Below are 13,986 nucleotides of genomic sequence, written 5' to 3'. Positions count from 1 at the left end.
GATATACAACATGACTGATTTTATGCTCGGAGCGAAAGCTCAGTGGAGGAAAAATTTGATTGGACTCCTGCCCGTGCTGAACTTGTCTCTGCTTCATCTGACCCTCTCCTTCCATTGTATACAAGGACAGCAGTCCTTAGAGTGCATTTAGACGTTCCTGTTTACAACAGTCTAGTCTGTTTACAAGCAATATTTCATTTACTGTTTACCAGTAACAGGACAGTGGCAAATACTGAAGGGGGGCTTTCTTTCCCTCGCTAAGCCTGTGTTGTAGCTCTAGCGATGCCAGTCAGCTCGCCATTAATCTGCTTTTAATTAGATTAAAGCGTCTCTCGCAGCAACAGGAAGCAGCGCTCTTGTGCCTCAAACGGGGCCAAACAAAGCCTCCAACTGGCAAGTAAATCTCACTGCTCTCTCTCCTACTTCCCTGGAATCATTCTTGTCTCATAATTACCACTTTGCTCCAATTGCTCAGGTTTGAGGAGACGGGGGAGGCGAATGACATGGTTAATCATCTGAGGGGCCTGATGTTGCAGGCTACTGTAGATTCGCAGCACTTTCTAGAATCCCACAGAGCCTTGTAGGAGGGAAAACACTGATCGGGGGCACTGAGTTTTTTGGGGTAAGGGAAGTTTAAAGAACTTGAGAAACAGTTGATCACTGCTGTGGGTGGAAGTGGTGTTAAATTTATGCACCACCACAGAGGAAGTGCTGGGAATTAGTGGCGCCCCACTATCCTTTGCTAAACACAGGTGGATAAATGCTGCCATGCATCAACACACACACACACACACACACTAATCTGCAAGGACTTCATTCCACTAATGATGTGTAGAGCAGCCACTCTTCATGAGACCTCCTAGGAATAGTATTATTTTGCAAACCTCTTTGTATTTCCAACAAAACACGAGGTGGTCCCACTTAAATAAACCTCTCATTCTACTCATTTGTTTTTTACTCTTCCTCGCCTTATTATCACTGCCAGTGTGAAACAGCTCATGAGAGCAGGGTTTGGAGTTGAAGGGGGGGGTTGCAGCATCTAAAATGTCAGCTGCAAGCCGCTGGCTATTCACATAATTAGTCCCTTTTCTCTGTTGTGCTTAGTTTTATAATCAACAACAAAGGAGGGCAAGTGAATGGCATGTGAGGAGTGTCCAGTTAGCTGTGGCCAGCTGAGCAGGCTAGGTGGACGGTGGCGGTCCCAACAGCTGGTGTGCCAGAGCAGGATTCAGTTTTAATCCCAGGTGAGGTGGGGAGGGTTGGTGTGGGGGGGCTAGAGTGGAACATTTAGCATCTGGAGCAAGCTTTTAACATGCTGGCATACAGTACGAACACATGACGACATACTTTACAGACAATTATATGGACATATCTACAATTTTAACCAGTTAACCAGAAGTCCATAGCTAAACCGATCAGTTAGTCCTCATCTTTTCTCTTGCTTAAGCAAAATATACTATTTGAAACTCTTACAATAAAGCATAAGTCTTACCTTTGTGTGGCTAGACAAGTATGTTTTCAGGTGCGGCCAGCAGGGGGAAAAAACCCAAAGCAGCTGCAGTTGTCTCTGCTAACTGCTGTGAACTGAGGCGGCTGTGGGTGTTTTCCCTCATCAGACACAAGCGGCACTGAAGAGCCTGCTCTGGCTGCACAAGAACATACCTTGACAAACCACACAAAGATGAGATTCATGCATTATTGAAGAGTTTAGTTGAAAATATTTTGCCACAATGCTATAGTTTGTGATGGGAAGCATTTGGGACTCCCATGCAGTGGATGAAAAAGTTCTTAACATGCCAAGTGGACCCTACTCCAGTCCAGGTGACTCAGAGATGACTCATGTCAGTGATACTCTGGATGTTCTAATAGGGGCAAGACCTTGCAAGTGGCTGCTTCCACTAATTGCTTACTGATGCAGTGAAAATTAAGATCACCTATGCGGCTTGGGGACAGGCAAGCATTTAAACCATTTCAAGATATGGTAAGAATACATCTCAACAATTGGATTTAAATGAATCTTGAGCCCATATTGGCTGCATACTGTACCCTTTTTTTAAATATCTGAATAAAAACCAATCCAACCAAGATGCATGAAGTGTAAATGGGATAATTAAAGTCCTTCAAACTTTTAGAAATGTAGTCAATTATTCCCAGTTGCCACATGGGGCACCAGCTTGCAAATGTGTTCCATGTAGCAACCTATTAGAAAATAGAAACAATAAACACAATTTGGATGGAAATGCCAGAGGAGCACTGTTTTATATGATTTTCTGTACTTACATTTTTATTTTTATTCATCATGTATTTAAGCATGAGATCTCCAAAGACAGAATATCTCTTTTTTGTTTGCTTGTATCCCATTTAGCTTTGCCTCTTCAGCTGAAGGTTATGGCAAAAATGGAACAGAAATATAAAACCAATTAGTCACTCATCACACCTTGAGATTCACAGGCCTCTTTTTTTTAAGAGCAGGATAGTCTTCCCTCTGGATGTGATGGCATTCAGTATTAAGAACTGTAAAGGTGATGCAACACACCGTATATTTGCCATAAGGAAGGTGTAACACAGAGGGAAATGTAATGACTGAGCCAGCAGAGAGATGGAGAGTGATATAAGGTGCCAGACAGTCTGGATACAACCCTGTGTCAAGTGGATGCTATGTGTAAAGATAGCAGAGAAGCTGAGAGTGAGAAAGTAAGTGTGAATATGTGTGTGCTTGTGTGTCTGTGCAAGTGTTACATGTTTATATGGACGTTTTTTTTTTTTGTTTGTGTGCATGGTTTGCATATGTGACATTCTATCTGTGTGTGCGTGAGGTAGCCATAATGTTTTGGGGTCTCATCTTGCTGTGAAATGTGACGGCAGGAAGTGAGAAAGAAGAGGTGGAGGAGGGATGCAACTGGAGCGACTGACTGGTGCATTTATTTTGAACAAAAGGGTAAGTGAAAGTGGCCAACAGGCTGACCGTAGCCAGCAAGAAGTCAGCAAGGCTGGGAGTCAGCATTCACTATCCGTGGTGTTAAATTCCACAGTGATGAAAACAGAAAGCGCCTACATGAGAACCCTTCTTGGAATTTGGGATGGAGAGTAAATTATTCATATTATTCTGCTTTAACTTGGAGTGTAAAGTAGACACAAAACAGGCCAAAACTTTCCCTTCCATTGGAATTGTGCTACTCTGAAGCAGACTTGGCAGCAGTTAATGACACAAAGATGATTTATCTTGAAAAATAGATCTGCTTGAGCATATTTGCTCACTGCGGCAAGACGTTCATCGTGCCTTTGGACAAGACGATTGCTTTTCTTGCTGCAGCTTCGGAGACACATGGAGATATTACAGGGAGGATTAGACGAATCAGATTCATGCCGCAGAGCCATTAAAGGAAGTATTTCTCCTCACATGTGCGGCGACGACAGCCGAGACAAACAATGAAAGTGTAGCTCCGTTTTCCTTAATTCAATTGAGGCTCTGACTCTTCAGACTTCAAGAGCTGAGATGCATCACAGACAGAGATGACTCCGATTGCAAAACAGTCAGTGTTCATTATACTACAAATGGAGATCTCCAGCGAGATGATATCAAAGAGGGTTATATATACAATACATAACAGCTCACGTTACTGCTGTTTGTCAATACTAAGACCTCTCCACGACTTAAACGCTCAGCTTGCAAGACAAAGTAGTGAGACGAGTTACACAGTTGTCGTCTTAGTAAATGCTGCTGTTTTCTCAATTGCTCAAAGTGTGTTTGCGCGGTGATTGGAGCACAATAAATCTCTCAGGGATGGAGAGAGCATTGAATGTCAGAGAGCAAGAGAAATGAGAATTAGGAAAGAGAAAGAGAGAGAGCAAGAGGGCGAGCTTGTGGAAAGCGCTGAGGCTTTTCTAACAAGGCCTTTACTGCTTAGTCAGATTGCCCTCATTGTCAGATATGACTAATTAGCAGCACCTAATGCTGTTGTGATCAGTCAGCCTCACTGGAAACTACAAGCAGTTTGACAAAAAGATTCATCATGGTGAGAATAAGCTCTGCCAGAGGAAACAGCGTTCACCCAGAAACTTTCCAATTATTTCCTCACAATATATATATATATATATATATATATATATATATATATATATATATATATATATATATATATATACACACACACACACATATATATAGTGGGGAGCGTGCTGGCAAGAGGTAAAAGGTAAAAGGCAATTAGGGTGATGCTGATGTGAATTTTTCAAGCTGACAGTGTATGAATACTTTTTATTGTCATCACTATAATACTGCATCCAGGTCAGGCTGTTATATGACCTGACTGTGGTAAGAAAATAACCTTCCTAATGACAAATCATATCTGATTTTTTTATTTGCCACGCTAGTAGGTTGGTCGGTTGGTTGAACCACCATTTTGGTCCAGACTAAAGTATCTCAACAACTACTGGATGGATTCCCGCACAGTTTTGTACAGACATTCATGGTCCCCAGAGGACAAAGACTGTAAACTTTAATGATCCTCTGACTTTTCTTCTAGCGCCATGATTTATGACCAAATAAATGCATTAGCATGCTGATGTTAGCATTTAGCTCAAAGCACTGCTGTGCTAAGTGCAGCTTCAAAGCTGCTAGCATGGCTGTATATTCTTAGACTTGGTGATGAACATTACAAAAACAGATAATAAATTTGGAATGTTACGTCACTGTGCAGTCTGAACTCACTGATGAAAGATATATGTGTAGTTGGAGGCACATGCAAAACAGTCCTGTTCACAGTGAGTTAGCTTACTAAAGCTAACAAATAAAGTCATCTTAACTCATCTACAACTGCTTTTACAAGCCTAAGTGTCTGTCCATGTGCCTAGAAAAAAGCCCACCTTCCTCATCTGTCAGGGTCAAATGATTCATATCTTAGTTTCACTAGAATCTGAGCACTTGTGCTTATTCATTTTGGCTGCTGAGGCTCATTGAAAACACACCCACATACTCAGAGAGGATGTGAGGCGCCTCTCATTCTCCTGCATCGTGACACCGCTCTGGCAATACAGTGGCGAGAGACAAGCATAAGAGAGAGCCGATGAAGAGGGAGGGGAGGAAGAGATGAAGGCTGCATAAAAGGTAAAGAGGCTAATTAATATGAGGCAGCATGTTTCTCTCAGGACAGCCAGTAGCTGTTTCTGTATTCTCTTAACCTCCTCCTCAAGTTGGAGGAAACCCCAGCAAAAAGAAAAAGAACTTATTTTTAACTTTTACTGGCTAGCTTTTTTCTCACCGCTCTTAAAATAAAAGAGGCAAGATCAGCACAAGTGCACACACTCACTTATCACACAACACACCTTCTCCTCTCTTCCCCTCCTTCCTCCCCTCCCCTCCCCTCACCTGACCTTTCTCCAATCTAAAGGTTTACGCTGTGGTTTCAATTAACTGCTGGGAAAAATGTTTCATCATTTCAGGGGCTGCCACACTCACCGGCTCTTTAATGAAATGCGTCTTTTCACAGTTCTTAATTACTTTTGTTACAGCCACCCCTCTCTTTCTTTGGCTCTGTTCTGGGTGGAATGAATAATGCACCGCCAGTAACTCTGGACTCCTCTAATGATGTATTTGCCTGCAACAAGTTCCCCTTCTGGTGCAACTATACCTTAATCAGTTAGGATGGAGAAAGTGGCCACATAATCAACAAAAAGAAAGAATCACAACTAAATGACTGGCAAAACAAGATTACTGAGTGAATTAAAATAGAGCATTGATTTTAGAGATGCTGTCTGTAGTTTGTATAATAATTTGTAATGTGGTAGTGCAGAAGATTAGAGATTGATGTTTGGTTTATGATAGACAGATGTGTCAGATGTATCTTTTGGTTCTGTCTGCATGTGTGTTTGGTTTAATGCTTATAGCTCTTGATGTACAGTCAGGATTTTTCACATCAGTCATATATTGGACTTTAAATTTGAATATAAGTAGGGCTTTTCCACTGCAGAAACTCTCCCAGTGGACCAAGAACCTTTTGAAGAACTACACCGGAACTAACAGGGAGGAACAAGGGACTAAATTTAGTTCTTGTAGGATGGTACCTAAACTTCTTTTATTATCAAACCTACTGCATAAGCCAACATTTCCTTGTATCTAAATGACAAAATAGGTTTTTGTTTTTTGACTGTTAATGGGGGATGGGATGGGATGCATAGTCTTTGGTGTTTAATTCAGATGCTTTGTACATCTACCACTGTGACCTCCTCCCTTAGAGGTTCTGCAGCAGTATAAAAATGTCACGTTACTCTCGTCTTTGTGTCGGAGAGAGGACAGTCATTGTTGACAAGACCACAAGAGGTCACAGAAAGTCAAGAAAATATAAACATTGGTTGTTTTAAGCATTTGAACAAACAACACATGCTGTTTTTTGTCTGTAACTTGCTTCACTCTGCCTTTAAGGTATAGTTTGACACTTTCGGAATTACACTTATTTGCTTTTTTTTTTTTTTGCAAGAGTTAGATGAGAAGTTCAATACCACCCTCACAGGTGTCCATTAAATATGAATCTACTGCCAGCAGACTGACAGGAAGAAACAACTTGCCTGGCTCTGTGCAATGTTGCAAAACATTTGCCTACCAACACCTCTAAAACACTCCAATTCACATGTTATATCTCTGGCGCACCCTGGTAGCCTATTGTTTAAAACCCCTGCCACATAACCACAAGATTACGCTGCATTTCCAGCAGTGGATAATTGTTGCATGTCGCTCACTATATCTCTCTCGCCTTATTTCCTGTCATCTTTCTACTATCTACTTTAAATGCCCAAAATAATAACAATAAAAAGTTATATTTTCTCTGTTTAATTAATACAAAAAAAAGTGTACAAACGATAAATTGTGGTATTACAGGGAATCAAGTGCTGGTGTATTTCCTGGCTAGGGCGCGGTGACTTGCTGGACTCTCCACTGTTGGTTTGGCAACCTCATGATGACGATAAAACTCCAGGAAGTCACTGTGTCCACAAGAATTAGTTCAGCACATAACCCATTGTTTAAGAGTTTTAAGTCAATTTTATTTCCTTTGGAAAGAGTTAGGCTAGCTGTTTCCCCCTGTTTCTAGTCTTAATGTTAAGCTTAGCTAACTGTTTCCTCGCGATAGCGTCATATTAATGGAAAGACGTGAAAGTAGTATCAATAATCTCATGTTACTCTCAACAAGAAAGTGAATAAGTGTAGTGCTCAAAATGTCAAACTAAGGAGGAAACATTATGTCCTTTATATCATGAAATTTAAAGCTACACTAATCATATTTTTACGATAATAATGGCTCAAATCGCTATGTGTAATGAGAAATGAGTCACTTGTAGTGACCAACCCAGAAACTACAAATGAGTGCTAATGTTTATCCTTGTCAGCTGGATGTGTAATCAGGTTTGCTAACGAGTTCTCAAAAACAACTTCATACTGTATGCTGATAATATGTCAGTGTTGTGTTAACAGCTTGCCCAGACGTGAAAAAAAACAAAAAACTTCTCTAATTAAAAATACTGGTTCCAGTCTTCAAATCATGTATCAAACTGTACTGGAATCAAAACAGGTATGAAACTGTAATCACATGCAGCAGAGCACCCTACAGGCTTGGTTCTCTTTCTTTCTTCTTCCTTCCCTCACACACTCAGACACACACTCACACACACACTCACACACACACTCACACACACATCCCCACACAAACAAAAAGATTAATCATTGCCCACTGCCAGGTCCAGCCTGGTCCAGCCTGGTCCTGGCGCTGACCTCTCTCTGTCTGACATCAGATCAGGACGGGGATACACATGTAATCTCCCATATCTCTCTTAGCCATCACCAGCGAATGAGAGCTTCTCTCTCTTACTCTCTCTGCGAACTCTCCACAGATGACCAAGGGATGTGGTGCTGGCAGGCGGCAGAGTACGTGCCTGAACCCATACAAAAAAAACATACATTTTCATAGACAAACAAACAAGACACCGAGATGACTTTTATGCTCTCGCAGTCACCAGCGCACTCACCTCTGATGTTTCCCAGAGAGGAAAAAGTGATAATTGTGCTTTAAAAGTCGATGTGGGTTTTGCTCCGGTGACTAAGCTTATTATCCATGCATCTCACTGTTGTTGTTACTCGCCTGTGTGTCGAGCTAATAAACGTCAAATAAGATTTGTCTGTCTGCACTCAGGAAAGGCAGAGCACTCTCTCTAACGTGAACCCACACACACATTTCAACTATGGATGACATTTAGGCCTATAATGATAATTGCTTCCTCTGGATTCAAAACTCCGAAGGGTGTTGTTTTCACATTGTGTAACGTAATCGCACCACAATTGTAACCGCTACATATCCACAGTCTCAGCATGCCAGCTTGGCTTTTACCCATGAAAACCCAGTGAGTGGAAATTATTAATTATCATCCTTGGAGCTCATCTGCGTTCCTTTACTTTAGGAGTGATAAAAAAAAAGGCAAAATCGGCTTAACTTGGAAAAGCACAGCAATTAATTGTGATCTAGTTTAATGAGAGCCCACTTTGCCGTGTTAATGTGGCTAATTAACAGTCAGATAGGAAGTGGTATTGACTTTGAGTGCCTGCCACTAGACATTGATGAAGGTGCTGATGTGTAAATACCACATAAGGATGTGTAACAAGTGCATGCAAATTCCACTAGATAGACAGACAGCAACACACACACACACACCTATCCACAGAGGTAGGTATTATACAGACCCACACACAAGCAAATACACATTCTATTACCGTCTGGATGCGCTGATGTGTGTGCTGCATACTAATTTGCTTTTTATGACTGTTACTACTGCATACCACTGCCAAAATCCAAAAGCAAAGAGAATATGAGTGCACACACAGTTAGTCACACTGCCAGAACCAGCTGCAGAGTCTGGGGGCAAAGCTACACTCTTCAAACTTCCACGTGATGAGTTTGCCAAGTTACCTGTGCCATATCACTGATCACATGATACAATGAATATTTATAGACACAGTAGATGAGCACGAAAAGGAGAAGAGGTGAGTTATCGTTCTCTGAATATGGGAAAAAATAACTTTGTGTGTTGCAGACACATAAATTCCGCTAAATCATGACATTACAAAATGAGCCCAAGGCTACAATTCAGATGCTTATACAGTAGGCTCAGTTGGAGTTTGGCAACATGTCAATACTACAATATGCTGTGAGATGATAGAAATTTGTCAAACATTAGTGCTTTTTTAGCACTGGTTATAATCTACTAATGGTCCCAAAGTGACTAATCCAAATCAATAAAGAGGCTTTCTTTATGGCAATATTGGATTCATAGGGATTTAAATCACTGGCATCCCCATCTGGTTAGTTTATCTACTGTGTAAACAGTTTCTGCATTCAATAAAGTTCATTATGTCATGATATATATCAGTATCTAAATTACAGCTACAACTAATGAGGATTTTCATGCTTAATTAATCTGTCCATTATGTTCTGGATTAATAATCTAATCAATTCATTGTTTGGTCTATACAACATCAGAAAATTATGAAAAATGTTCATATCATTTTCATTTTTTTTCTCAAAATAATTTCTTTGGCATTACCGCCTCCATTTGACAACTTAAAGTGCAGAGACACGCCGGTGAGAGGGGCTTGACATGCAACAAAGGTCTGCGCCCGTCTTACCACAGACACCATTCTCATGTGGGAGGCGTCCCAAACAACAGGCACCCAGGGTGCCCCAAAATGTCTGTTTTTGTCCGACCAAAAGCCCAAAATCCAAAGATATTCCATTTCAAGTGATTTCAAATAGAGAAAATCAGCAAATCCACACACTTGAGAAGATGGAACCACATTTTTGCATGAAAAATTACTCAAAAGATTTATCAGACATCATAATAGTTGCCAATTAATTTTCTGTTGATCGACTTATTGATTCACTGACTAATTGTTTCAGCTCTAATCCCACTTTGATACACTGTGATAGATTTTATTCATATCAACCACTCCTAGGCTCAGTAGTCACCAATGAATTATTAGCACAGTACAATGCAACAGACCAAAAAATGGATGCTACAAAGTCAACACAGCTCCATGTACAACAACAGGCTGCTTTTTTATTGCCTTTTGTGTCCCGTGCATTGTTGCAGTATTTAACAGAGAGACGGCTCACAGAGTTTATGCTCTCACAAGCTGCTGTCACAGTAGAGACACAAACCACCAAACAAAGCTAAATTACTAGGCCGTCTCTTTGACAAAGGCTTTGTTGAAGCATTGTTTAAGATCTAACTCATTTCCCCTCTGTCTTCTTCTGCAGGGTAACATCTAAATGAGTCATTTCCAGACTGGGAAACTGTCTCTCAGGAGTGAAAGTGTTAACAGAGGGATGTTTTTTTTGACAGACGAGCGCCTACCTTTTGACGGCTCTGTGCGCTTGGGCAGATCCAATGTGTCGTAGTTTTTGTCGTTCTCACCGTTTTTTCTGCCTGGGTAGAGGAGAGAGGAGAGAGAATGATGTCAGTGTCATATCCTGAGACAAATGGATCGTAACAGACAATGTACTAGACACCGGGGTTAGGCCAATATGGGTTTGGATGGCTGATACCAACATATATTTTTGAACTGAAGCTGGAAATAGCTCATATACATTGTCTCTAAATGTAACTGTATTCATTTTTGCAGTCTTGTCAAGCCTTTCAGACAGCATTCAAAAGCACTTGAGAGCTAATTAAATTGTTAAAGGTGAGCTATTAGCTGCTCAGAGTAACCCAAGTTTCAATAAGGGTTGAACAAAATGACAGCCTGATTTTTCATAAAAGGACAACACTGATCCATTCATTTGGCAAATTCACATATTGGTCTAAACCAGGTCTACACACCAACCCACAAGAAAGCATGAATGTCTGCATGTAGACACAATACAGAGAGCTACAAGCATGATATGGTCAAACACACAAATAGATTCTACATTGTCTGATGCTTTGGCTATCAAACATGAGTGTGTTCACAGAGATGACTTACACCAAAAACACACTGTATGAGCACCAGACCACACACGCACACAGACACAAACACATATGTATTCACTCACAATTGCACTCCTGTTTTACACATCTTTTTCCCATGATCACATATACACATTTTTTTACTGTAACAGGAGTACTTCCTGAGCAGGCAAACACCTTAAATAATGCAGTGCCAGAAGGGAAATGGAGTGGGTGGGGTGGGGTGATTATGGTGCAGCCAGCTAATGGTCATCTCACATGCACATGGACATGCCCATGGGACAACACAGAGATACAGAGCAGAAAGGCCGATTCCTCAACAGGGTAGGAAGAATTTATGAAGCTCTCCCTCTGGGCTGAACAGCCACTTCCCTTCAGGAAACAAGCTCATACATTTAAGTTGCGTAAATCAAGGGATAGAGGATATTGGGCTTCAATTTGAAATAAGATATTAACTATTTAGTGCTGTCTCCCTCTAAAATGATCAGTATTACACTACTTTTAGACTTACACCACTAAAATTACACTAATTATGGGAAGCTCAATCTCAATTATGATTATGAATATGATTCTAATATGTATCAATACAATATTTATTTGGCATATTTATGCCAAATATGCCAAATAAAATAAACTATATAATATTGTATTGTACTGGGCCCCAATCGATGGCTCTATTATTACATGTTCAAATGGTGCTTTCAGACTGCAAGCAGTTACCACTGCCACCTTTCTGGCTGCTCCAGTCTTGGCAAAAAAACTAGTTGTCTGAACTTGTTATGATAATCATGTCATATTGCTGGGAGGAGTCGTTTGACATTTTGGAAAAATACTGTATACTTACACAGTTAGATAACAAGATTGATCCCACTCTCATGTCTGTGCGTTAATAATGGAGTTAAGGCCAGAAGGCCATTAGCTTAGCTTCGCATAACGACTGGAAACAGCTCGTCTGGCTCTTTTCAAAGCTCAAAAATACACCCACCAGCATCTCTAAAGCTCACAAAGTAACATGTTGTTTCTCTTCAGTTTAATCTGTACACAAACTGAAATTAATTAATAAAAAATGAAATTGTGGTTTAACAGAGTTACCTGCTAAAACTTATTCCTGGTGACCAGTGACCAGCACACCTAATTCCTTTCAGACAGATCCAGGTTAGCGCTTTCCCCCTGCTTCCAGTATTATGCTAAGCTATGCTAACTGGCTGCTGGCTGTAGCCTTATATTTACCAGACAGAGAGTATTATCAAGAAGAGGGTTACATTTAGGGTTCTTCATTACTTTTGCGATATCACATTATTATTATCATTATTGCTTCTAGGGTTAACCTAGAAGCAATAGCAATAATAATGTGATATTGTTGAATTATTGCAAAATCTCTATGAGAAGAAGTTGAGGTGGATGGTTGTGTGTAAGGATCTGACTTTATGGACTATGGTTCAAGCCCTGCACCCTACCAACAGTCAACATTGGTGTCTTTTAACCGCGGCCATTCATTATGTTACCTTTGGACAGAGCTAGGCTAGCTGCTTGCAGCCTTTATGCTAAGCTAAGCTAACTGTCTCAGATGGCAACATTAGGCCACGTTCAGACTGACTTTAGCCCTACATGAAGTAATGCAGCCCTCTCATTCGTTTAAATGAGGGCATTATAAACTGTTGTGCAGTGTTCTGGCATCTAACAAGCATCTGAAAGCACCTTAAGACTTTTTTCTGGGGTGAAGTCAAGCTCTATTCTACAAACTGTCAGATGCTGATAGGCTTACCTGTTTCACCAAGTGCTGCCTTTACCTTTGAGGACTGAGGAACAACTAATTCTAACAGTGTGTGAGGACTGGGACGGGTAGAGTCTATAAAACTCAGTGCTACAGCAGGTAAAGTAGGTATGGTGAAGCAATGCATGTGAAATGAGTGAAACATCCCAATTTCTGAAGTCCTTGGAACTTTCTAAGGTTTTTGGAGGACACCCAAAACTACTTATAACTATATTCTACAGCCAGGAGGAAGGAGGAGGAGGACAGAAGGGAGAGTGGAAAGGAGGGGGAGGACAGCTGAAGTGAGGAGAGTTGAAGGGGGGACACTCACCTTGATTAAACCATTCCTCTACAGTTAGCCAAGGAAGCAGCAGCAATGCCAAAAAACACAAAGCATAGAGAAGAGAGAAGAAGCATGGTGAAAAAGACGTGTGTGCGTGTCAAGAGGCTGTGCAAAACATGTGATAGACAGTTTCCCACAAAAAATCTCTCATCTTTTACGAAAAGAGTGAGAAGAAAGGAGGAAAAAGTAAAGAGAAAGAGAGGAGAGAGGGAGCAAAGAGCGAGGAGGAAGTACTTTTGAAATAGAAAAGAGGTAAGATAGGAAGCCATTAGTAGTCCATAGGTGCTCTCTGGGAAGCGTGTTCAAAGAGTCGGCATCAGTGGGGTGGCTTTTTAGAGAGAAAAGGGATAGTAACATAAAGGAAGATAGTGAAATATAAAGGAAGATAGCATACGAGTAAAGCCAGGAAGTAAAAAACAAAGAAAATTAAAAAGAAGAAAGGAAAAGACAGAGAGAGAAAGGAATCAGCCCTCAACTGTTGCAAGTTATTTACACAGACAGATTAGAGTCACAGTGAAACATATATGTAACAACAGCACAGGTTGCCAGCGTTTGTAGAAGTGCTTCATTAAAATCACTGCGAATAGAAATGTGCTCAAAGAGATGAAAATAACAGGCAAGAATCAGACTGTTTATTAGCTAAAACAAAGCTCGAGCTGATAAGCGTGCGTTGATCATAATGGCATATTTTAGGCTGAATGTGACATTAAACTGAAGACAAGGCCAAACTTTGCCTATTTAAGGTAAGAAATTACCAAGCATACTGCCAACAGTGTCACTTAAAAACCTGCCTGCTCCTTTATAGCTGCGTTTAATGTTTCTGTACCTGAGCCTTTTTTTTCTCTCAAAGAACACCTTCAGGGTTTGCAGCAGCCAAACACATCTCATTTTTCAATGTATGTGT

General features: G+C 40.7%; 1 protein-coding gene across 3 annotated transcripts in view; it reads right to left on the bottom strand.

The window, feature by feature from the left end:
• Positions 1 to 13,986, bottom strand: part of arvcfb (ARVCF delta catenin family member b) — a 238,434-nt gene that overhangs the window by 33,888 nt on the left and 190,560 nt on the right. For all 3 annotated transcript variants that reach the window (XM_042422420.1, XM_042422419.1, XM_042422421.1), the window contains one exon: positions 10,396 to 10,467. In XM_042422420.1, the coding sequence (XP_042278354.1) occupies positions 10,396 to 10,467 (72 nt within the window). The remainder of the gene's footprint in view (positions 1 to 10,395; positions 10,468 to 13,986) is intronic.

The sequence above is a fragment of the Thunnus maccoyii genome, chromosome 9 (genome assembly GCF_910596095.1).
Source record: "Thunnus maccoyii chromosome 9, fThuMac1.1, whole genome shotgun sequence".
Lineage (NCBI taxonomy): Eukaryota > Metazoa > Chordata > Actinopteri > Scombriformes > Scombridae > Thunnus > Thunnus maccoyii.
This window is presented reverse-complemented; position numbering and strand designations above follow the sequence as displayed.